This window comes from Cyrtonyx montezumae, unplaced genomic scaffold (genome assembly GCF_038088225.1).
Source record: "Cyrtonyx montezumae isolate F1298 unplaced genomic scaffold, pur_monq_1.0 scaffold_23, whole genome shotgun sequence".
In the NCBI taxonomy this organism is placed as follows: Eukaryota; Metazoa; Chordata; class Aves; order Galliformes; family Odontophoridae; genus Cyrtonyx; species Cyrtonyx montezumae.
The window spans coordinates 12,042,963-12,065,793 of record NW_027071970.1 but is presented as its reverse complement, the minus strand read 5'-3'; the positions used below and the strand labels follow the sequence as shown (position 1 = coordinate 12,065,793).

Genomic DNA, 22,831 nt, shown 5'->3' with positions numbered 1-22,831 from the left:
ACCCCCGCGTTCCCCCGCCTCGGCCGCCGGGGGGCGAGATCCCGCGAGGCGCCGCCGCTCCGCCCCCGGGGCGGGGCGGGACGGGACGGGGAGGAGAGGAGAGGCGCCCCCTGGCGGGCGGGAGGTGCCGGCGGCGGCCGCGGGGCGCTCTGGGGGACCGCGGTGGGGCGGCCCCGGAAGGCGCCCGGGGCTGCGGAGGCACCGCCTTAGTGCGGGGCGGGACGAGCGGCGCGGCCCGGCACGGTGCGGCCCGGCACGGTGCGGCACCGGACCGCGGGAGCGGCGGCACGCAGTTCCCTGCAGCTCCCCGCAGCCATGCTGGCGGCCGCGCGGGGGCTCAGGTAGGGCGCGGGGCGGTTCGCTGTACGGACTCGGGGGCCGCGTTACGCGAACTCCTCCATAGGAAAAGAACGTTCTCGTTCAGCCCTCGGCATCGGGCGGATCCCCGGCACCGATGGGCCCAACTGTGGGGTTCGGTTGCCTCACCCGGGAGGTGGAGCGACTGTGTGTGTGCTGCGGCCGCGCCGTCCTCGGCTGAGCAGTGAAAGGTGATGGCAAATCCTCCGCTGCGGATGAGCGCGGCCTCGGCCGCTCCTCACGCGTTTCCGTTTGTCCCGCAGCTCCCGGCTGCCCACGCTCGCCCCGCGCCGCGGCAGCCACTGGGACACGGCCGTGCTGGCGGGCAGGACGTGGATCCCCGCGAGGTGAGTGTCCACGAGAGCACCGCGCCAGCTTCGCCTCCTGGAGCTTCATCGTGGGCTCTCGCGGCCGTTTGAACGCCGACCCGCGAAGTGGGAGCTCTTTCCGCTCCGGTGCGAGCGCGTGCAGTGGCACGGAGTGAATTACCGGGCAGGGTGTGCGCGGGCACAGTGCGAGGGTTGGGTTCTTTGCGCGGCATGGCAGCGCTGCCCGGCACTTAATGGGGCGGTGCAGGGGGCACAGCAGCGGGGAGATGCCCGCTCCCTCGGTTTGGTTCCAGATGTGGAAGTGTTGGAAGGATGTGTAAAGCTCTGACTTAGGCGATGGGAATCGTGTAACTGAGCACGTTGTGTGCTCTGCTGCGTGCTGAGCGGGGGGGAGCGATTCCCCTCAGTCACAGTGCAGTTTCCTGAAGTCAGAAGTGCTGAGCTGTAGCACCGGACGCAGCGTTGGTCCTCTGAGGCAGATACGGTTCTGTGCAGAAAATCTCTGAGATATGCTGCTGCCTCTCAGAAACTGCATTACTCGAGTGAAGGTAACGGCTGGAACTTCCACTGGGGACCAAGTTCAGCAGTGGGAAGTAATTCTTAGGAACATTAAGCGGACGAGGAAGCTGTCTGACTGAATTCAGCGTCATTTTCTGTTTGTGTAATTGTTTACCTTGCTAGAGCACAACCTAAGAAGAAAAAGAGAGTGGATCCGAAGAGAGAGCAAGCGCAGAAGGATCGTGTGAAGAAGAAGATTAAAAAGCTGGAAAAAGCTGCTCCAGAGCTGATCCCTATCGAGGATTTTGAAACCCCACTGAAGTATTCAGACAGCAGCAGGTAAGTAATGCTGTCTGTCGCCTCGAGCTTGCATTCGTGGTACAAACACAGACGCACTCCTGCTTCGTTTCTCCACCACGGTGCAGCACCAGCCCTTGTATAAAGTGCTGCAGGCCTCTGCTGGGGCAAAACAAGGAAAGCAAACATCATGTGTTCCTGATGAAGATCCAGAGAAGAGCCGTGTGAACGTGCTGTTGGAATGGCTGTGAAAGCCTCCAGGACAGGCACTGCGTGGAAGAAATACGTTGTTTTTCTTTAGGTGTATGGCGGGTGGCAGCGGTGGATTTTAATCTGCTTTTTGGGGTGCAGGCAGTTCCCGTTACAGTGTCACGTTGCTCCCAACAGGGTGCGAAGCCTTCCCTCTCTCTCATTTGAGGAGACAGAAAGAAGAGTTTTACTCATGAAGAAGTGGTCTCTGTATAAGCAGAAACAGGACGAGGCAGAGAAGGAAGCAATTCGGGGCCTCGTGGGCGCCCAGCAGGAGGCGCTGCGGGAGCTGCGCCTGGAGTCCGAGGAGCTGTACCAGGCCGCGGTGCGGCGCGACGCGGAGCTGTTCCCCTTTGAGAGAGAGGGACCCAATTACACCCCACCACTTCCAGGCTACGATCCTCCTGAAGGAAAGTGCATCGATATCACCAGGGTGTACACACAGTGACAGGGCTACACGCTGCACGAAGAGTGGGAACCACCAATTCCTTTTGCATATTGAGGCACAGCAGCCGTGTGACTGTAAGAATCCATGATGTGCGTGGTTTGATGTTCGTGGAACTGGTGGGGTGGGGAATAAAGCATCCAGCGGAGCCGTACCTCGTCGCTCCATGTGCTCCTGCTTTGCACAAACCACACGCAGGGAACGTTGCAGCCATTGCATCAGAGCACACACAGCAGGGAGGCTGTGGCTGACTGCTCACTGCCTTTCCTTGCTTCAGATTGCAGTGTTTTGTAACGTCATAGAGGGAAAACTGATGGAAAACATACCTTGGCAAAGAGGAAAAGTAGCGTTTGCCCTGAGACAAAACACATCTCACTTCACACATTTAAACCTTTATTTTCGTGGTAACTTTAAATAAGGCCATAGAAGCGCCTGGCAGAGCACACAGCACTGCTCTGCGGGTGTGTGTCAGCCCGCAGTGCCATTCCCCCCGGAGGGGCTGTCGGCGGCAGCACCGAACCCGGCAGCGTTGTCGGAACACAGCGGGGTCGTCCGGGGCGGGGGGAGCGGCCCCAGCTCGGTTCTACCGCCCAACGCGGGACGGAGCGCCTCGCACCGCACAGCAATACCGCGGTACGGGCGGACGGCGGGGCGGCACCGCGAGCGGGAGAAGCGCTGCCCGGTGGTCATCGCTGCCCGGCGGTCATCGCTGCCCGGCGGTATCGCTGCCCGGCGGTCATCGCTGCCCGGCGGTCATCGCTGCCCGGCGGAGCCGCGCTCGAGCGGGCGGTGCCATTCTGGCGGGGGGCAGCTCCGCAGCGCCCACACCGCGCCGCGCTTCTTGTGCTCCAGGACTCGCGCCCGTTCGCTCTCGAGCAGCGCCTCCTGAAACACGCACACAGCCGCGGGTCGGCCCCGGCCCCGCAGGCGCTCCCCCCTCCCGTCCCCGCCCGGCGGTACCCGCGCGGCGGCGGCGCGGTCCCTCTCCCAGGCGCGGCAGGCGGTGTAGTCGTCCCGCCAGCGGCCGCAGGCCGGCAGCTCCCCGTGCGCGTAGTAGTGGTGGAAGGCGTGCCGCAGCCCGCGGCAGTGCTTCCATTCCCACCAGTAGTCCTCGCACGGCCGCGGCGGCTGCGGGCAGAGCGGGCGGTGAGCGGGAAGGAGCCGCGAGCCCGAGGGGACGCGCCCGCTTCGCCCCCCGCTCACCCGCCAGCTGTCGGCGCCCGCCATGCTCCCGGCGCTCCGCCGCCAATCGCCGCCGCGCTTACAGGGGCGCCCCGCTCCCCACCAATGGCGCGGCGCGACACGAAGCGGCGCCGCCGCTCTCCACCCTTCGGATAATGGCGGGGCTGCGCACGGACCACGTGACCCCGCCGCACCGCTCACACAGACGTTCACTTCCGGGTTATGCCGAGGGCGCGCAGCTCCGTGGAGCTGAGGTGGCCGCGCAGTGCTGTCCTGCACACCCCTGTCCCCTCACTGCACAGGAAAACGATCCGGGAATTTACGGAATTGCTAGGACTTCGTCTTCAAGAGAAAATCAAGGCCGAATGACAGCTCAGCATCCTCGTGCTGCAACTGCAATAACTAAGTCACAATATGCTGCAATTCTTATTTATTCTCCTCCTGCCCGACCGTGCCTCCACGCCTCAGGGCTTTCTTCCCTTCTTGCGCAGGGACTGCCCCTCCCCGGAGAAGGCGATGAAGCGGCTCCCGGCCTCGTCCTGGAGAAGGAGAAAAAAGTCATCACATCATCGCTCCCTGCGGGAGGAGGACCAAAAAACACTCCATCACACTGCAAAAGACAGTGCATCTTCCACATCCTGAACCTCCACCAGTACTGCTTTCCTTCTGAAAATACAACACTAGCACCTCTATAACACACCCCTCCCCAGTAATTCCCTTATCCAACTGTACCAGTCCAACCTTCCATCAGCAAGCAGGGATACTGGAGGCTGACTGCACCTACAGCAAACTCACTGACAGCTCTGTAACGTGAGCATTCGGGGAGAAGTCAAATATGGAGAGAGGAAACACCAGCTTGGACAGCAGCCTGAACCTCCTGCTTCTGTGCACAACTGGCACGGTCTGACTTCATTACCTCCTCCACTTTCTTCACCAGCGGACGCGAGTTCCTAATGAACGTGATTCTGCCAATCTTGAAGTCATAGTTGGGTATTCCTCTGCAAAAGGAGCAGCAATATATTAAAGAAATGTTACACAGACACTGATCCTTCCCTGGCTGACAAGGACGTACCTTCGAATGTCCCCTGGTTTAATTGGTGATGGACTGGGCTCAACACCTTTCTTCTTGCCATCCAACCTGTTCCCAGAGCCAGAGAATGCCTGCATATACAGACGAGCTCCAAGTTAACACTAGCTTCTATTTGAAAGCACAGGGATATTATGTTGTGAAAAAAAAAAAACAACACCAAAAAAGCTCTCTATAATCTTTACTTTGATTCAGAACAAGGTTTTTAGCACATATAATAAGCTGACAAACCCTGGCTGTAGGAGTATGCTTCAGCTATCCATTTATAGACTGGCACATTAAGGACATACGTCATACTCATACTGGTTGTAAACACCACAGAACACCTGCAGACAGCTGCTGGTTATCAACAACCACAGCCCAAAGAACTCCCACAGCTGCTGCTATTGGGAGCTGTTTGGAACAACCTTCCCCACTGTTTCACCACATTCAGAAAGCAGCAGGAAGAGGACTTACACGGAATCCTACGTCACTCACATAACCGCTGTGGTCTGCTTCGACATCCTGGGAGACACAGAGCGAGTTACTTCCCAGCGTTGTGTTGTGAGAAGCAAAATAAACAAAAACTGCTCCATACACTTCTGACCAAACGCAACCTTAGAAAAATCCATTTCCAAAAGCTAGCAGTTGCTACACAAATGTAGGAAACTCAAGCAAAAGCATCAGGTCAGTAAATTCTAGACTTTAATTGTTTGAGGACAAAAATGCATATATTGGTAGGCTCTGCTCCCTCACAACTGAAGCAGATTACTAGGGAATACATTTTGCAAAACCGGAGCTTAACTTACTGTGGTCTCTTCATGTTGAGCACTTCTTTCTGGTTCTTTGTACCCCAAAGGAGCATCAAAATCCACCTGTTTACATAGGGTAAATAAGCACAACTAGTATTCCTCTATTCCTCAGAACTCCACAAACTACTGTTCCACTTTAATCTAGAGTGAACAAGGAACAACTGAGGTTCTAATATTAAATATATATACATATAACAAAATTCAGAACAAGAGAAAAAGCCTCCCCAGGGATGAATCTCAGCACGTCACTGAAACAGAAAACAGTGAAACAGAACTCAGTGCCACTGGAGATTTAATCAAGACAAGGCTGTTAAATCAGACTCTTCCAATTATGAAACACGTTGAATCTAAATATAAAGTTCCAGGCACTGAAGCCACCTGACGGCACATGGAGGGCAGCACATGACTGGAGATGTGGTTACAGAGGTACACAGGCACCCTTCAACGAGTCACCCTCTCCAGCCCATCTGAATTGACCTCTCCCGGTGTTCAGTGCTACCAATTTATGAGGCCCCCTCTCCTTTTGCAAAGACACAGTAAAACCAGACTGCCCACAGTAATTACAACTTACATTCATATCACATTCTATGATGGACACAGCTTTATCAGGTTTGGTCTCCATTACCCGAAGCTCGTAGATCTGAAACGGTTTTGAATATTTTAAGATTGCACATCTTACAACGGATGCATCTTATCTTCCCTATAAAAGCATAGCTAAACCCTTCCCTCCAGAAGCCAGTACACAGCACCTTGGGAGATGACTGAGCTGACTCCTTTCTTTCTCTAACAGCACTGACTGCAAAATCTGCCACCTGTGACTGTTTGCCAACAATACTGTACAGCTCTACACCGATTATTTAGGCATCAACAAGTGTGCTTAGTCTGCAATCCCAAACGATCACTGTGTGCACGCAGCCAAAAGCTTCACCTACTAACTCTCATCTAAAATATATATCTATCACCAGAGGTACCCAAAGTATTTATGTGGCCACAATATACCAAACTATAGAGTACTTCACATGGAACAGAATTTGTTTCACCAGATTGATGCTACATAAATGAGCCCTATGTTGAATGGTGCTTTATACTTTACCTTTTCATTGTAGTTGATGGCAATAACATCTCCAGTAGTTAAACATGCAAAGTTTCTCAATGCATTTTCTAATCTTTGGAGTATGTTAAGATTTGTTTTTGCAGTGAAATATCAATGCTTTACAGTTACTAAGCGATAAAACTTTGATCCTTGTTCTCTCAACCATGTTTTAAAAGTCACCAGTAATGAAGACAGCCTTTTAATAAGGTATATAAATCCTTCTGTAGCTGTTCTTCTAAGGGACACTTTTAAACTCAGGGGACTTTAAGCCAAGACTCATGCTTATTTATACTCCAGGGTACACTGTGTCAACACTTTGCAACATAAGCACTTTCTTCTTGTTGTTTGTTTTCCAGAAATGGCAGTAGAAGCCATCTACTACCAGAAAAGCACGAGCCATGCCTGAATAGATAGCTCTTCATCATTACAACTTGGGAGCAAACTTTTCTTCCCTGCTCTATCAGTGAATAGGAAAGATACACAGCTTTGGGATTGGTGATGTCGAGAAAGTCTGGACTCTGTGGCTGAAATTTTGAGTAAGTGGCAACTTGAAGATTAACACTCTCCACTTGTACCAGGCCTCCCTCTTCCAGCAGCAAGTTCTGCATCATCTGCAAGAATAACAAAGATACAAACCACTGTACCAACACAGTCAACGTTTTTAAATCTCTTTAGTTTGCCAAAGCTGCTGTCTTCCCTGAAATGCACCAGCTCACTGCTTTTAAGAAAACATCCTAGGTGCATCCTAAGTATCATCCTGCTTTGTTTTGCTTAAACTCATACTGTGAGAAACCTGAGCTGTGACTGAATGCTGCTTTAGGATCATGACTAGCAAACACATGCAATTTCAGGAAACATTCTCTCTCTTTAATATTACGCTGGCAGCTCCTTAATCCTGCTTTTCAGGTTTTGACAGTCCAGCATACAACTCACCCAGTGTGGTAGGTAACATATGCCCTCGTCAGCCACGAATTCAAGCACTCCACAGTGCGTCATACGGTCTGAGTTTTTGTTGGTCAGCTTAAACAGCATTGGATAAGTAATATTAAGTCGGCCTGGAGAGAGAGGAGAAAAAAAGTATAGCACAGTTCTGAAGCTTTCACAGATTGAACATCAGCAAAAGCGTGAGCCGTGGTATTGGGAAGGATTTCCATCATGCCATTATTTCAGCTTCTCAAAACTACAAATCCAGGAGACAATGGAGATACATGAGTACTGTACTGCCATGGCACTTTGAGCTTAAATGCCTCAGCTTACAGTGAGATCAGAGATTAGCAACCACACTGCCCCAAGTTGAGAGATGAGCATGCACTGGGTATTATTTTAGTAGAGAAATTTGTAATTATTGCACCCTTCTTCTATTATCAGTCAGCTGCTATCAAATTCATTTTAACACTTCTTGCCTACTTGAAAGATAAATCCCGACATAATAATTTATTTGAGAATAAGACTAAAATTTAGAGTGAAAAGAAAACAAACAGACCTGACTTAAGGAACCCAATAATCGCCCTCAACTCTTTCAAAGTTCATTTTCACTTTTTTTTCTTTTTTTGAAGACAGAATTTTCCTTCAGATGACAGCATCCACAACAAACAGGCTGAGGTTAGAAATCACTGCACTACTCTACCTTAAGGCTATTAGTAGTAACACCGACCCACGTCTCATCCAACACCTCAGGTGTCCGTACACAGCTCCTGGACCCCAGTGCTCACCAACACAACACCCCAGTACTTCGTGTTTTAATGACCTTGCCTGGAATCCTTTATTCGGACAGAACTCAGCAGATATCCAAAGTGCCACGGTATTTCTAAACGGATTTACTACTGTATTTTTCTTTTATTCTTTAATAACGCTGCCATTCCAGAACAAAACATGCACTTACTGAGTTGATCCAAAGCAGACGGCGGCATAATTACTGCAGATACGAAAAAGGAAACAAGATCAGGAAAATTACGACTGCACAAACAAAACGTAACGCCATTTCACCGTCACTACGGTTACACTCGTTCTAAAAACTCCCGCAGGTTCATTTCTGAGTAATGGACCCCAGCACGGTGGGCCGCATGCCGGCGTGCCGCCACGGGGCCGCGCAGCTCCGCCGGGCCCGAGCTCCCCACCGCCCGGCCCGGCCCCACCGCCGCCCCACCGGCCGGGCTACGAGTCAAGGAAAACAGGCACGTACTCTTCCCGCCTTTCTCCACATCTGACCTATCGTTAGGCCCGGCCAGCATGGACACGGAGAAGCAGCGGTACTGTGTGGAGAAGCGGTTCTGGAAGACGCGGGGGATGGGGTGGTCGAACATGTTGAACGAGAACTGCGGGAGGAAAACAGCCGCGTCAGCAGCGCTGCGGTCCGGGCAGCGCCACAACGGCACGGCCCCGCAGCCCCCGGGCCTCACCATGGCGGCGGCGGCGGCGGCGGACGGTGACAACAGCCGCTACTGCTGAGGGCGGGCGGGGCCGCTCCGCCGCCTGACACCGCCCCCCCCGGCACCGCCCTCCGGCCGCCATGTCGGGTGAAGGCAGGAGGCCGGAGATCGCGCCGGATACCGGGGCCGTTGTGGCGGCGGTTTCCGACGGCTCAATCCTTCCGCCGCCACCGCGCGCCGAGGCGGGCGGCTTCCGGTTCTTTGCCGGTGCGCCTCCGCGGCCAAGCGGGCGAATTGCCCCTGACAAAGACAGCAGCGACGGCAGCAACGCCTGGCGGGTGTTTCCGGCTGAACCGAGGCTGCTGCGATTGGCCCGCGTTTTTCTTTTCCAGTCTCATTGGCCAACTCCCGGATGACAGCTCGCCCAATCCGCGCCGCGAAATGGCGACAGCCGCTTTTCCATTGGCCAATCGGAAGCGGCGCCGCTTTGGCGCCCACTTCGAGTCGGGGCGGTGAGCGACTGCCGCCGTTCCCCTCAGCGCTCTCTCCGCTGCCGCCATGTTCGTCACCGACTGCCGCCGGGACTTCTACGACGTGATCGTCAGCCAGGTGCGGGCGCAGCCCGGGCCCGCCTCGCGGAACGCCCGGCTCGGTCGAGGCCGCGGGGGGAATCGCGGGCTGTGTCCGCCGCCGCGGGGTGTGGGGCCCCGGGCCGCGCTCACCCTTCTGCCACACCTCTGGCGATCTCGTGTTTAACCGGGCCCTGCCGCCGCTTTCCTGTTCGCTTCGTTTTGCTCCGTGTCCCGAAGCGGTAAAGCTTTTCTTGGGCGCTCCTTTGTGTTATACTCGTGGAACTACTACAGTCTGTGCGAAGGAAAGCGCTGAGAAAGAGCCCTCAGACAAAATCAAAGCAAAAGATAAGCTGCTCCGGATCGAGGCCGTGTCAGCAGTTGCCTCGGTCCCGCTTTTCTGCAGGCTTTGTTTGCTCGACGCTGTCCCACATCGCAGCTGAGGACCGTGTCTGTCTGAGACGAGGGGCTGGCCGGCTCTGACCCTGCATGGCATGGCATGCTGCACGCAGGAGTGGGGGTAACTGTGCCCACAGAGCCACAGCGCTTTTTGGATGTGATTTCAGCACTTTAAAACGGGGATGCTCTTTGTTGGCATTTACTGGTATCCAAATCGTTTCTTTTGTTGCAGTGGCTGTATAGATCTGATCCTGTTCCATGCTTATAGTCATCTCTGCCATTTCTCATCCTACAGCCACACATTTCATATACCAGCTCACTGGATTTGGCCCATTTGTTAATGTATTAAAGCTGTTACTCTATTATTTTGCAGCGAGTTCTTCTTCTTGTGGCTTCAGACGTTGATGCCTTATGTGCATGTAAAATACTTCAGGTAAGAGTTTGTTACCACTGTAGGCTAACACCAAAAAATCACTAGGGTTCTTTTAAGAGGTTTGAACTCAGGAAAGGGTAAAAGTTTAAACTGATGTTGTGAAATGTTTTCTCTATGAATCGTAATATGGACACTCAGTAAGCCATACTCCCAGAGTCGATGTCGAGTTGTCATTTTGAATGTCTTCAAGATACAAATTTGTATGACATAGAATTACAGCACAATGCAGTATTGTAGAGATTGTTCCCACCATAGCTGACAGCTGTTTGCTTCATTTCAGGCTTTATTTCAATGTGATCACGTGCAGTATACACTAGTCCCTGTGTCTGGATGGCAAGAACTAGAAACTGCCTTTCTTGAGCATAAAGACCAGGTAAAAAGAAAAGTTGCAGCTCATTGTGTGTAGACATGAATTTCTATCTTTTCCTCAATTTAAAACGTCAGCTCTTAATGCAATTCCACTATTTTTTACCTCAACACAGTGGCTATGTTTTAATATACTGCTTCCAAATTTGTCAAGGTCTTCTTATTATTATTTGTGTCAGCTCATTTCTGATTGATGTGGGATGTGCAAGGTGGTGGTATTGGATGTCCAATGTCCTAATATAAATATGGTCTGCTGTCTTACACATTGTCTTCCTCCTTTGGGTCATCTAATGCCAGGAAGTAAATGTTGCTGCTGGCAGTGGTGAATGCTCTGGGGGTTTTAAATAGGGGTTTTCAGTCTTAGGTGTTTCGCGCTAATTAAAATGAGAAACATTTGTTTTGTTTTTGTTTGCAGTTCAAATATTTTGTTTTTATTAACTGTGGTGCCAACGTTGACCTTTTGGAGATCTTGCAGCCTGAAGAAGACACTTTCTTTTTTGTGTGTGATAGCCACAGACCCATCAACGTAGTGAACGTTTACAATGAGGCGCAGGTGAGCAGAGCTTTCCTTAGAGCTTGCATAGTAACAACCTCACGTGTCCTGTGTGGTGCTGGGTGCCTTAGTGCTCTAATGTTTTCCTGAGCTATTAGCAGTCAGGAGAGGAACGTTACTGATGCAGATATCCTTTGATGTTGTGAGATCAGGAAAACTACTGATTGAATTATAAAAACTTATACTGCTAGTGGTGTGATAGCTGTCAGCAGTAAGCACCTGCACAGTTCTATTTCTACAACTCAGACTGGTACAGATTAGAAGATAAACATCCTACAGTGCCTAACAGCCACAGATAACTCTTTCAGGCAGTGTTCTTTGATTTTACTGTTGGAGAAGAATGCAGTTCCCACTCTTACACTGGATGGATAAGCATGGTCTTTGTAAAAGCAGGAGTACTGCTTTTTAATACAAGGAATGGATAACAGCCAAAATGAATTTTTGGTTTCTCTTTTTAAGTATCTGGAGCTTTCTCGTTTGTCGTTTGAAATGGTGCTTTGCTGAGACATATGCTTTTATTCTTGCTAGATTAAGCTGTTAGTTAAACAAGATGATGATCTTGATGTTCCTGCTTACGATGATATCTTCAGAGATGAAGAGGATGAAGAAGAGAACTCAGAGAATGAAAGTGATGGGTCGGAGCCTTCAGATAAGCGTAGGCGTTTTGAAGAGGTTTGATTCTGATGCTTCATTTCCTAAAAGGGAAAATAAAACAGCCATTCCATGTGCTTACTGTGGGCTAACTAATGGCAGTAACATATTAATGGTAGAAAATTAAGTGTATGAGTAATCTGCTATAACTAGAGTTCCACTTGCACAGATTGTTTATTTCAGCTGCTCTGAAATATTTTCTGCTCATCAAAATACATTTTGAACTTAAAACTGATTCTCCATGTAATGCTGCCCTCATGCTTATCAGAGGACATCCATCTCTGGTTTTGTGCTCTGGGCTTTTGAGTTCAGCAAAACCACCAATTTGTATATAAACTATGTTCCATATATATTGTGAAATAATTGCTTGAGAGATAGAAGCTCACAAACAATTTAGAAATAGTTTACTGCCCCGAAGACAGACAAAATTCTGTGTTCTGTGACAATCCTTCCCATTAAATGTCATCAATAGAAATAGTTCCTCTTTTAATGAAGATTTAGTCGTTTCAGTAACTGCATAAGTGCTAACTTACTGGAGTGGGTTTTTCAGCGTTTTAATGTCCAAATTAATTTGCAGGAAGTAATAGAGAGGACAATGAAAAGGCGACAGAGGCGGGAATGGGAGGCACGCAGGTGAGCTTCAGGTTTCTTTGGACTTGTGTGTGTGTGTCTTTTCTTTGTAGATGTTGATACTGTGATACTTCGTTTGCAATATGCTTTAGTTTTAACTTTTTTGGAACTGGGAAGACATTTACTATATATATCTATAAAAAACTAAAAAGTTTATATGGATAATAATTGTCAATAATCTTTTATAAATAAGAACAGCAAAAGGTGCAGAGCTTCACTGTTAAGTAGCACTATCAGCTTGTCTATCTTAGGATGAAATTTGTACCTCCTTCTGTATAATCCTAGTATTTTTAAATGGAATGATCAGGAACAAATGAATAGATTGTGAGGAATCAAGGACCTAAGGTTATTTTTTTCCAAATTTGTATTTTTTTCTCATTGCTAAAATGAAATTAAATTATTTCACAGCTCCAGGTTTCTATTTTGAGTTGGATGAGAAGTGTAGTTTTCCACTTAGTCGGATTTATTTTTTCTTCTTTTAGGCGTGAAATTCTATTTGATTATGAGCAATATGAATACCACGGGACCTCAGTAAGTATCAGCTCATTCTCCATGAAGTTGCAAGGGTCCAACGTGATTCTGAAGCTGGATATTATCCAATCACCTTTATTTAACACAACTTGCAACGCCTTATTAGTTATTTCCATTGTTGTCTTTTTTATTTGTGGTAAGGCACAATGTATAAACAAGTAGTTTGACTTTAGCAGTGTCATGTTTTCTGGCTGTATTATCTGCTTTTCCTGTCAATGAATTAGAGCTGTCCCAGAAACATACCAGTAGACAGGGAAGGTAACAGCCAACTGCACAGTAACAGTGTAATACATACAGTGTACTGCAGTGTACATATGGTATGACACATAGTGTGACACAGTGTTAACAGTGGGAGAGAAAAGTTGAAAGAGAACTATTAACTTATTTGTTGTTTGATATCTTTAATGCTAGAATAGCAAAATTAATGGTGGAATTTCTTTTTTTTTTTTTCTTTTTAGATTTTGGTAAAAGTACCTCTAAGCTCAATAATACTTCTGTGAAAAGACTTAAAGATATGGGGAGCCTGTTTGCCTTTTTAAGTTCTGAACGTGTCAGAATTTCAGGTGTTACAAATGAGACTCCGAACTGCTCCTTCTGTCTTTTAGCCTTTTGCCTTTTTTATTTTAAGTGCAGCTTTGTAAATACGTAAGGTGCAGATCTGCAGAGCTTTATACAAAACTCTTCTGTTTACCTAGTATTTTGAAGTGAGATGCTGGTAGATTGTCACACTTGTGTCACTTCTAGAGCTTGAACTGGCAAATTTAAGTTTTCAGTTTGCTTAACAGAGTCAGAGCTTTGTGTTGTTTACCCTCTCCTTTTCTTTCATATAGTCTGCGATGGTGATGTTTGATCTGGCATGGATAATGTCTAAAGACTTGAACGACATGTTGTGGTATGTTTCTGTTACCAATTTCTTGTAAAGGCTGAAAATTAATTCCACAGTAAAAAGAGGCAAGATTTTCCAGAACTGTGAGCTCAGTGTGAGATACCAGTTTAATGGCTACGTGAATGACTGTCTTAGTTAGGAGGACCCAGCTGCATAAACTGACTAAAAGTAACAGCATCTGACTTTGTTACTAACTTCTATGCACATCTGGTGAATAGTGTTTCTGACTTGTTCTGTTACATACTTAGATATTTAAATATAACATACCTTCCAGGATTATTTTTTAACTTTTTTTTTCTGTATTTTCCCCAATTTCAGGTGGGCTATTGTTGGCCTGACAGATCAGTGGGTCCAAGATAAAATTACTCAGTAAGAAAGCTTTTTTCCTGTTTGTTTGTTTATGGAGCAACTAGTAGCAATTAATAAAGACCATGAAATGTGGGAATTTAATGTTACACAACTATTAAAAAATGACATTAAATATTTTAATGATTAAAAAGGTGATCTTATGCCTTATAAAAACGGGAATATACTTCAGAGAAACTGTTTTCTTTTTCTACTATTTAGAGTTTTTAAACTCATTTGGCTTTTGTAGTATTGTGAACAGTAACTTCTAGTCTTGGAAGAAATGGTGTTCACCTGTAGCTTATATAAATATGCCTGATACTGTTTTTTTAAGGGGAAAAATCTGTATGTTCTGCATACTCCTGCTTCCTTTCCTGTTTCTCTTGACAAGTTCCAATGCTTTTCCTTTCCCAACCTGTTTCTTATCTCCTAGCAGATACCATCAGAATTCCCGTAGTACACATGTAGCCTGAATTCTGATATTCTATTTTTACTAATACTGATCTCTCTGACACGCTAGGTGTAGTAAGTATCCGACCCCGTGCTCGGCCTGCCTGTGTCTCTGGGTTGGTTTTGTTTCAGCTTATTGCCTGGTGTACAGCTGGGCGTTGAAAGGCTGCTCTTTAACAAGTGGCTTTTCTGTTTATCTGAGATGTGCCCGCTGTTCTCTGTGCTGCTTACTGATGAGCGTGTAGTCGGTAGGAAGTGCTTTATGCTCTCCTGTTCAAACATAAGTAAAAACAAATAAGTATAAACAGCCAAATGTCTCTTTTAAGCATGAAGTACGTGACTGACGTTGGCGTTCTGCAGCGCCACGTGTCTCGCCACAACCACCGCAACGAGGACGAGGAGCACTCCCTGTCAGTTGACTGCATGCGGATAGCGTTTGAGTACGAGTATCCTTACCTCGAATGTGCCAAACCCAGCTGCCTTCTTGATCCACCCAAGCTGAGTTTATATCAAGGATAAAAGATCTGAGAACAGAATTAGAAACAAAGAACATTTGGATGGTTTGTTCAACATGAGTCTGTTACCGTATCTCACGTTCCCTGCTTCAGCTTAACTGCAGACTGGGTTAGGCGTCAGAATTTCCTTGTGGTGTTAGTGTACCTACACCTTTTTACAAGGTTTAGGCATCCAGTCTGTAAGGGCAATTGAAGACACCTGCTGGCTAGAGTTCTGTAGCTGTAACTCCACACAGTGTATATGCTTACAGTTATTTTCTGTAATTCCTGTTCAGTCTGCGCCTGGCACTGTATCAGCACTGGTCTCTATATGAAAGTCTCTATAATACTTCATATACCTCTGCTAACCTTAAGCTTTGGTCTGTACAAGGACAGAAGCGGCTGCAGGAGTTTTTGGCTGACATGGGGTGAGTGTTAAAGCTTTGGTTCTTGATTAAGGGATCATTTTTTCATCAAATTATATAAAAATATTCAGATGGGAGCAAAGATCTTTAAGCTTGTGGGTATTCAGTATGTTGTTTTATAAATGGTTCTGAGTCGGCTGTGGAGTCCTTTTGAGCTGAGCTGTGCAACTTGTGCCTTACTGCATGAAGAATAATTCAGCTCTATGCCTTTACTAAGTAGTAGATTTGGAAGTAATGTGCATTCTTATGACTGCACTTCAATGGCTAGGGAAAAATAAGCTTAGTCAGACTTTGCTTGCTAAACTACCTGATGCTAATGCCTTATGAAATGAAGGGTAGAGTATTTGTCTCTTCTGGATGACTATTGGGAATGTTTCCTTCTGTTTTCAGTTTGCCTTTGAAGCAAGTGAAGCAGAAGTTTAATTCCATGGACATATCTTTGAAAGAAAATCTTCGGGAAATGATTGAAGAATCTGCAAATAAGTTTGGGTAAATTGTTTTAAATATCTGAAAGTATTTTTCAGTTAAATTCAGATGTTTTTATATGAAGTGGATGTAGTATCACTTTTTTAAAAAATGTGGAATTTCTATTGATAAAATATTAGCCTCTTTGCAAATGTTAGAATGAGATTAATCTCATGTTCTTAACATTAAGAGAGATAATGTAATTAACACTGACCAGCTGAAAATATTGACGATTTTGTCTCATTTTACAGAATGAAAGATTTAAGAGTTCAGACCTTCAGCATTCACTTTGGCTTTAAGAACAAGTTCTTAGCAAGTGATATAGTTTATGCCACAGCTTCTCTCATGGAGAGCATAGAGAAAGAAGGACCTGAAACAACTAATTTCATTAAGGCTTTGGACAGTCTCTCCAGGTACAAAACATTTGTGTTCTTTTGCAATTTTAATGAAGAAAACATCCATGGGGATAGCGTTTGGAAATGTCCCACTTGTGTGTGGAAAAGCTTTCTATTTTTGTATAAAAACATTTGTTTTTCTTCTGTCTTTTGCAGGGGTAACTTGGACAAACTGCACCAAGGACTGGACCTAGCCAAAAAGCAGTTACGTGCCATTCAGCAGACAGTAGCCAGCTGCATTTGCACCAACCTTGTAATTTCCCAAGGGCCTTTTCTTTATTGCTCCCTCATGGAGGTCAGAATTCTGTTTTTCTGCCATCTCATATTCTATGTCATATCTGTCTTTGTCTGATTTGAATAGGACTGTTCTTCTAACTGTTTGCCTCAGTAATAATGATGCCAACAGAAAGTCAGAAAGTATCTGTCTACACTGTACTGCCCTCTGATGGGTCTGTATGACATCTACTCTGTAATTCACAAAGAATTAATCAGTTTTCTCAAAAGCTTGGTCACCAAGTAAGGTGGGTGATGTCAAACTCCTTTACTGTAGTGGTTTTTCTTATTGTTCTTTGAACAGCACAAAACTTTTATCTCTGTCAGTACATATCAAAATTTAAATCAATAAATGGAACAATTGTCTTCTGTTGTAATTGAAATAATCCAGTAATTCTTGTTTTCCTAGGGTATGCCAGATGTGAAGCTGTTTTCTAAACCAGTATCTCTGTGCCTGCTTAGTAAATACTTGCTCAAATCCTTTGTTTGCTCCGTAAGTAAATCAGAAAGTTTAATGTAACTTTTGCCATAACAGTTAATGACTGAAATGTTTTCATGCAATCTTACAAGTTTTTCTGATGATTGGATAATTTTAGCACCTTTATGGATTCTGTTCCTGGGAAACTTCCTGGCATTAGGAAGAGCTTTCATTACTCAATATTTGAAATCTAAAATCTTTGTGTCATTTTGTACATTCTGAAACGCTGTGTTACAAAATATGTGCTTTCCAAAGTTAAACTGGCACACACGTACAACAAAAATAGCAGCACTGCAGTAATGATGGTTACCCAAAGGTTTCTGTGTTTTTATGAATAAAAGTCTTGACAATTAATTTAAATGCAATTAAAGTGCATTTGCATTATGAACTATTAGTGGCATAATTCAGTTTTTTTGTTGTTGTTGTTGTTGGTTTTGTTTTTAATGAGGTTTTAATATGGAGAACTCTCTAACTATTTCTCTAGGGAATTTCTTGTAGCTCATCCTGGTCTATTTTCAAAGTGAGTTCAGGCAGATGCTGGTCCTTAAACAGACTTCTGTAACAAAGAAAGAAGGCAGTTGCCTTACATAATCTCTTAATTTCTGTTGAGCTGCATTACTGATGTATCCTTAGGTGAATATACATAATGTTATATGTTGAGCTGGAACTAAATTGTTGACTAAGTTTTGTCTAGCAAAGAACCTTTCTGATTTGCAGACAAAAAGCAAGCGCTGTAAATTACTGCCACTGGTAATGGCTGCACCAATGGATGTTCAACAGGGAACTGTGATCATGGTGGGCATTCCTCCAGAGACAGAAAGCTCAGATAAAAAGAAGTAAGTTTTGTTGTTTAAAAGTTCTTACTAAAAGTATCTGTAGACTTTTCCCATCTCTGAAACAACTGAACCTTCCCTGTACCTAACACTGCACACACTGACTTGTCCCGCGTCCTTCTCGAAAAGATGCTTTTGCTTGTGGTATCCATGAGGTACTTTGAGAGAGGATATACATGTTCTTCAGCTTACTCGTGCATTTTTTTCCTCCATCATAACTATTTATGTATTTGGCTTAAAAGAGGGCTTTGTCTCTTTGTAGATGGTAGCTTCTGGTATGTGACTAACTTTGTATTTCATCTTTGTAGCTTTTTTGGAAGAGCATTTGAGAAAGCTGCTGATAGTACCAATTCTAGGACTTTACACAACCATTTTGACATGTCAAGTGAGTACTGACATCTTTTATTTCACTGAATTCATTCACCATGTCTTCCTTTAGGGGTCAGTGTTCACACAGGCTCCATAGAGCATAATGAATTTACTAATTTCTGTATGTCTTAGATGCAAATGTCGAGTGTGTGTATCTGGTAACACTGTTCCTGAGTCCAGTATAAATACAAACTACATCTTAGTTTGCTGATCTCTTTTTCTACTATGTAGCAGAGGGTTGGTTTTCCTTTTGACATAGTAATTAGTTTGCACAGAGTAATGATTTTCATATATACACTTCATTTATGATCTATGAGGATATCTGTGAGGGTTTTTGTACTTGGTAGCCAAGCCAGGAGTGGTATTGAAGTTACAAGGTTTATTCTTTATTGGCTCTTTGAAAAACAAGGTATTTATGCAGTGAGATTTTCCTTGCTTTGTGTGTGCTTATAAAGGAGGCAGTTTTTAGCTCCACACACTGATTATATTTGCATGTCAAACATAAAACAAACTCTCCTAGGTTTAAAACATAGTGGCTATATCATGTAGTGAGCACCTAGAAGTGTGAGCTTGCTGGAATAAAAATGCATGTTGCTTTTTGCTCAAATAGTTCCTCTTTCTTTCTTAAGATTGGTTAGGAATATAAATATGTACTGGGAGTGAATGTTCTTTGTATGGCACCTGACATCTTTCAGTTATTTGTGTCTTGTAACAGAGTATTTCATATTTTAGTAATTGAATTGAAAACAGAAGACAGGAGCAAATTTCTGGATGCACTCATTTCTCTCTTGTCCTAATGGTAAGACAATGTAAAATGAATTCATTCAGAAACGTATTGCAAATGACATTGACATATTATCTGTAGAATGTTCTAGCAAAATGCAGCAGTTTCCAGTGATGATAAATACTGAAGGTAAGGGTTTCTTACAAAGGGGATTATTTTTCTTTTGGGGAACAACATTGGCAGTATGAAATTTTTTTTTCTTTTGTGACTTTTAAATTTCATCATTGCTGAGCCTTTCATTACTGCAGCTTTTTGTGGCTTTTCAGTTTCATTTGTAAAAGGAGCAGCTGTTTATGTTGTGGAAGGAAATGGAGGTATTAATTAATTGTGATTGGCAGTCCATTATTGACTTTCTTTCTTTTCAGTTTTGATAACTTGCTTGAGCTCAGGACAGAATCTTGGTCACAGGCGTGCCATTCTTGGCTCTAAAGTTCAAACTCTTTGCTGTATGTTTTGGGCTTTTTTTGTTGGGTTTGTTTGCTGTTGTTTACAATGTTCAAGTTGTACTTTATGTCAGTTTGTAGTTTTTATCTGGAATAAAGATAAGAATTTAATTTAAGATTTTATTTGGGACTGTGACATTTTGCCTCACACTTGTTCAGAGTCGGTTTTAGAGCTATTTTAGGACAGTTTTACCGTGCACTTGATGAGACTGTGGAATTTGTAACTGTTTCAAGTGCTTACTGGTTTTTAGTTATGAGCTTTTTTCACTGGGCTGTGCTTATTTTACAGCAGTGGGTGGGAGTTTGCTTTCTCCCAGAGAAGCAGCTAAACTCTAAACTGTACCATTTGTTCTGAACGGTCTGTAAGATTGTCTAAATCTATCTGAGGTACCTCCTGACTCCTTCATACCTTGGTACAGACTTGATCTTCAGTATTCACACGTGAATTAATTCCACATTATCTTTACACTCTATGTACAGAAGCAGGGGAGTAAGACAAAGCCTTATAAGTTCATAAGTTCATAAGGTTGGAAAAGACCTATAAGATCATCTAGTCCAACCATCCTCCTATCACTATCTCTACCCAACTACTAAATTAAATCCTTTAGCACCTCATCTCTCCTTGGATGGGAGTCTGTGAATGTACGTTCACAGGCCTACCCAAATGGATATTAACCTGTTGGGTATTACACTAATTTCTTTCTGTTTGCTCAGAAGTTAAGTGAGTCAATAACTGCAGTTGTTAGATAGCATAGCTATTCATGGCTTCTGGGATTGCTTTGACTATCTGTTTCTTTATGCTTTGACTACAGATTGGTTCAGATTGTCTTCTGCCCTTGTTACACAGTGGTGCTTTTTGGTTCCTTGTGCTGGAAGCTGAGGATCAGCTGCTCTGAAGCTGTTTCAGGTGTTCCAGACTCATCGTGCTGCAATGAAGTCATCTTGCTTTATCCAAAATGTTCCAATACAGGTCTGGACTTCTGGTTTGTGTTAAGAGACTGAAGGATTTCCAACCTGAGCACACAGATATTGGACACTGCTTCTCTGTAAAGACCCCATCCTTGTCGAGGCAAAGTGCCTCAAATAGGAGAATTTGTAAATGGCATTTCTGTTTGTCAAACCTGCTTTTATTGGTAGACGTGCTCCTTTGATATCTAGCTGTGGGGTAATGACAAAAATAGGTTTTAAAGAAGTTCCATATTTAAATCTCCTTTTAAAACTGTCTTGAATGTTTTAAAATCATTTTTAAAGTAACTTCTTGAAAACTTGTAATGAAAATCTTGCTTGGTGCTGTCAGGTTGCAGTCTTATCCTTTGGTTGAAATAGCTGTTCTGAGATTTTAGGGATTTAAAATCCACGTACTAAGAAAGTGCCAGGTACCAGGTAAAATCTGTGGGATTTCACTGCCAGCAGTGTTCTCAGTCATGCTCTGTGATGCTGCATTGTCACTTGGAGACTGGCCTTGGCAGCAGTTCTCCTGGGAAGACTCAAACCCTATGGTAACTGTGAGTGGACCTTGGTGTTAGTGCTGTCAGAACGGATCCCTTCAGTTCCATAACAGTCCCATTTCATTTTAGTTGCATGCAGTGCTATTGCATTTAGGCTTATCCTGCTGTCCACTGGGTGGGTATGTATATGTTTGGAATTCTTCTTTTCACTGTTTGCTTGAATTCTGTGTGACCTCAATATTTCCAGTGTATTATAATGAATATTTAAAGGTTATATATCATGACATTGTACTTGGTACAGATTTTTAATACCAGTTAATTTAATACCAAATGTGATCTAGATGTAGCCAGTGGAAAACGAATTAAACTGTATATTTTTATCCAAACAGAAGTGGTTCTTCATCGCTGTCTTTATCTGAACAGTCAGATCTTTGTGCCAACCTGTGACAATGCACGAGCTGTGCTTCCTGAGTTTTGGGGTGTGCATCTGATGTGTGGCACAGTGCTGTGGCTGAGGGGAATCTTGGCGAATTATTACTGCTGTTTCCTTATTTGAGGCTCTGCTGTTGCTGTTTCTTTGTTTCCCCCCACCAATAGCAGTTCAGTGTGAATCCCTTCCTCTTACCTTACCAGTTTCATTTGCTGTCGTATTCCCCTATCTCTCTCTGGAGCTTTGTGTGTTCTGCTTCATTCCCTGTCAGCTTGGTTTGTTTTGCATGTCAGCGTTTTAGGATCCGCAGAGTAGTGCCAGACACACCTACACAGCTCGTCCTATGCTACAGGATTTGTAAATGAATGTTGGTACAATTTACTTGGAGGATTGTAGAGGAAGGTCCAAACTCTGCCCCCTGCATCCACAGGCTCGAGCAGCTCTGTCGTGCTGTGGGCTGCTTCAGTGCTCACTTCTAACAGTTCAGTGTTGGACGGAGTTTCCATGCCAAGAATTCTTAACATCTCTTCATGAAGAGATTATTATGCATTTGATTTATTTCCCAAATAGAAAATGTGGTTCATGACACGTCATTTTAAAAGAAATAGTTAAGGCACTAAGAAATCAGCTTAGCCTCTTTAGATGTGTGGTGGCATTCCACGTCTGAATGCAAACAGAGACATTCCCCAAGGATTACATCTGAGCTGCAGTAACTCTTTTTCCCCCGGTGTGTTTGCTGTGAAAATCAATGCTTCAGATTATTTCTGTTGCTCCTACTTTATTTTAGAGAATGACAGAAGTAAGAAGGAAACAAAATTGTCCCTTAGAAAGCTTGGTGCTTCAAGGAAATGAAACGTGCTGAGACTGCACAGTAAGGAGCTCGTTTGGTTGGAGATGCAGTGTATCCCCCTCCCCAAGAACCACAGGGAGTTAGCAGTCTCTTATCAAATTAAGGCTGTGTAATGGTGCAAATTAACTCATCTCTGTACTGCTCTTAAGAAAAAAATGAACAGGTACTGCAGCTTCCTTGAATGAATGAAGTACTGGGTTTATACTGCCTTAAACATAAATGCAGCCACAGGGGGAGACCAGAAGGACTCTTAATCAGAGTTTTGACCCAATGCCAGAAGCAGATGCTAGGGAACAAAGAAATAGCAGGATGCTTCCTTCCGGGTACGAACACAAGTGTTCCCACAGCCCTCCTTCTCAAGGACGTCCTGGTCCAGGTGTGGTTTCTGTGTATGTGGTACCTGTCAGCAGTTATCTGCAATCCTTGTCAGGTTTCATCCTGTGTGATGCTGTGTAGGGAGCAGACCTGCAGCCTTGCCAATTGTTGGCTGTTTTGATGCTTCACAGTCTTGGCCTGTTTCCTCTGTGCAGTCATCATTTCATAGACCTCTTCTGTGCTCCCCACAGTTCTCTCTTCCCAGGCTTGAATAATGACAGCCTATTTTTTCCTTTTGCTGCAGCTGTTCTGGCATCCT

The 22,831-nt window shown here is 45.1% G+C and overlaps 4 protein-coding genes across 4 annotated transcripts; 2 read left to right on the top strand and 2 right to left on the bottom strand.

Moving 5' to 3' along the window:
• Positions 1-286: 286 nt before the first annotated feature.
• On the top strand, positions 287-2,333 carry MRPL40 (mitochondrial ribosomal protein L40). Its single transcript, XM_065739329.1, has 4 exons — positions 287-341; positions 621-704; positions 1,368-1,523; positions 1,869-2,333. Exons 1-4 carry the CDS (start codon positions 316-318, stop codon positions 2,176-2,178), a joined length of 576 nt encoding a protein of 191 aa, XP_065595401.1. The 5' UTR covers positions 287-315; the 3' UTR covers positions 2,179-2,333.
• Positions 2,334-2,901: 568 nt separating this feature from the next.
• On the bottom strand, positions 2,902-3,506 carry CUNH22orf39 (chromosome unknown C22orf39 homolog). Its single transcript, XM_065738695.1, has 3 exons — positions 3,379-3,506; positions 3,136-3,303; positions 2,902-3,060 (listed from the first exon to the last, which is right to left on the bottom strand). Exons 1-3 carry the CDS (start codon positions 3,400-3,402, stop codon positions 2,929-2,931), a joined length of 324 nt encoding a protein of 107 aa, XP_065594767.1. The 5' UTR covers positions 3,403-3,506; the 3' UTR covers positions 2,902-2,928.
• A 280-nt stretch (positions 3,507-3,786) lies between these two features.
• UFD1 (ubiquitin recognition factor in ER associated degradation 1) lies at positions 3,787-8,748 on the bottom strand. The gene is made up of 12 exons (XM_065739323.1): positions 8,728-8,748; positions 8,511-8,643; positions 8,211-8,243; positions 7,262-7,383; positions 6,809-6,939; positions 6,329-6,401; positions 5,807-5,875; positions 5,233-5,298; positions 4,901-4,948; positions 4,430-4,518; positions 4,274-4,355; positions 3,787-3,896 (listed from the first exon to the last, which is right to left on the bottom strand). Exons 1-12 carry the CDS (start codon positions 8,728-8,730, stop codon positions 3,822-3,824), a joined length of 924 nt encoding a protein of 307 aa, XP_065595395.1. The 5' UTR covers positions 8,731-8,748; the 3' UTR covers positions 3,787-3,821.
• A 494-nt stretch (positions 8,749-9,242) lies between these two features.
• Positions 9,243-20,874, top strand: CDC45 (cell division cycle 45). Its single transcript, XM_065738694.1, has 19 exons — positions 9,243-9,306; positions 10,039-10,098; positions 10,379-10,471; positions 10,880-11,017; positions 11,546-11,689; positions 12,246-12,301; positions 12,781-12,829; positions 13,660-13,721; positions 14,034-14,084; positions 14,837-14,956; positions 15,301-15,432; positions 15,820-15,918; positions 16,146-16,307; positions 16,446-16,584; positions 16,972-17,055; positions 17,758-17,876; positions 18,182-18,258; positions 18,975-19,041; positions 20,440-20,874. Exons 1-18 carry the CDS (start codon positions 9,256-9,258, stop codon positions 19,037-19,039), a joined length of 1,701 nt encoding a protein of 566 aa, XP_065594766.1. The 5' UTR covers positions 9,243-9,255; the 3' UTR covers positions 19,040-19,041; positions 20,440-20,874.
• The last annotated feature ends 1,957 nt before the right edge of the window (positions 20,875-22,831 follow it).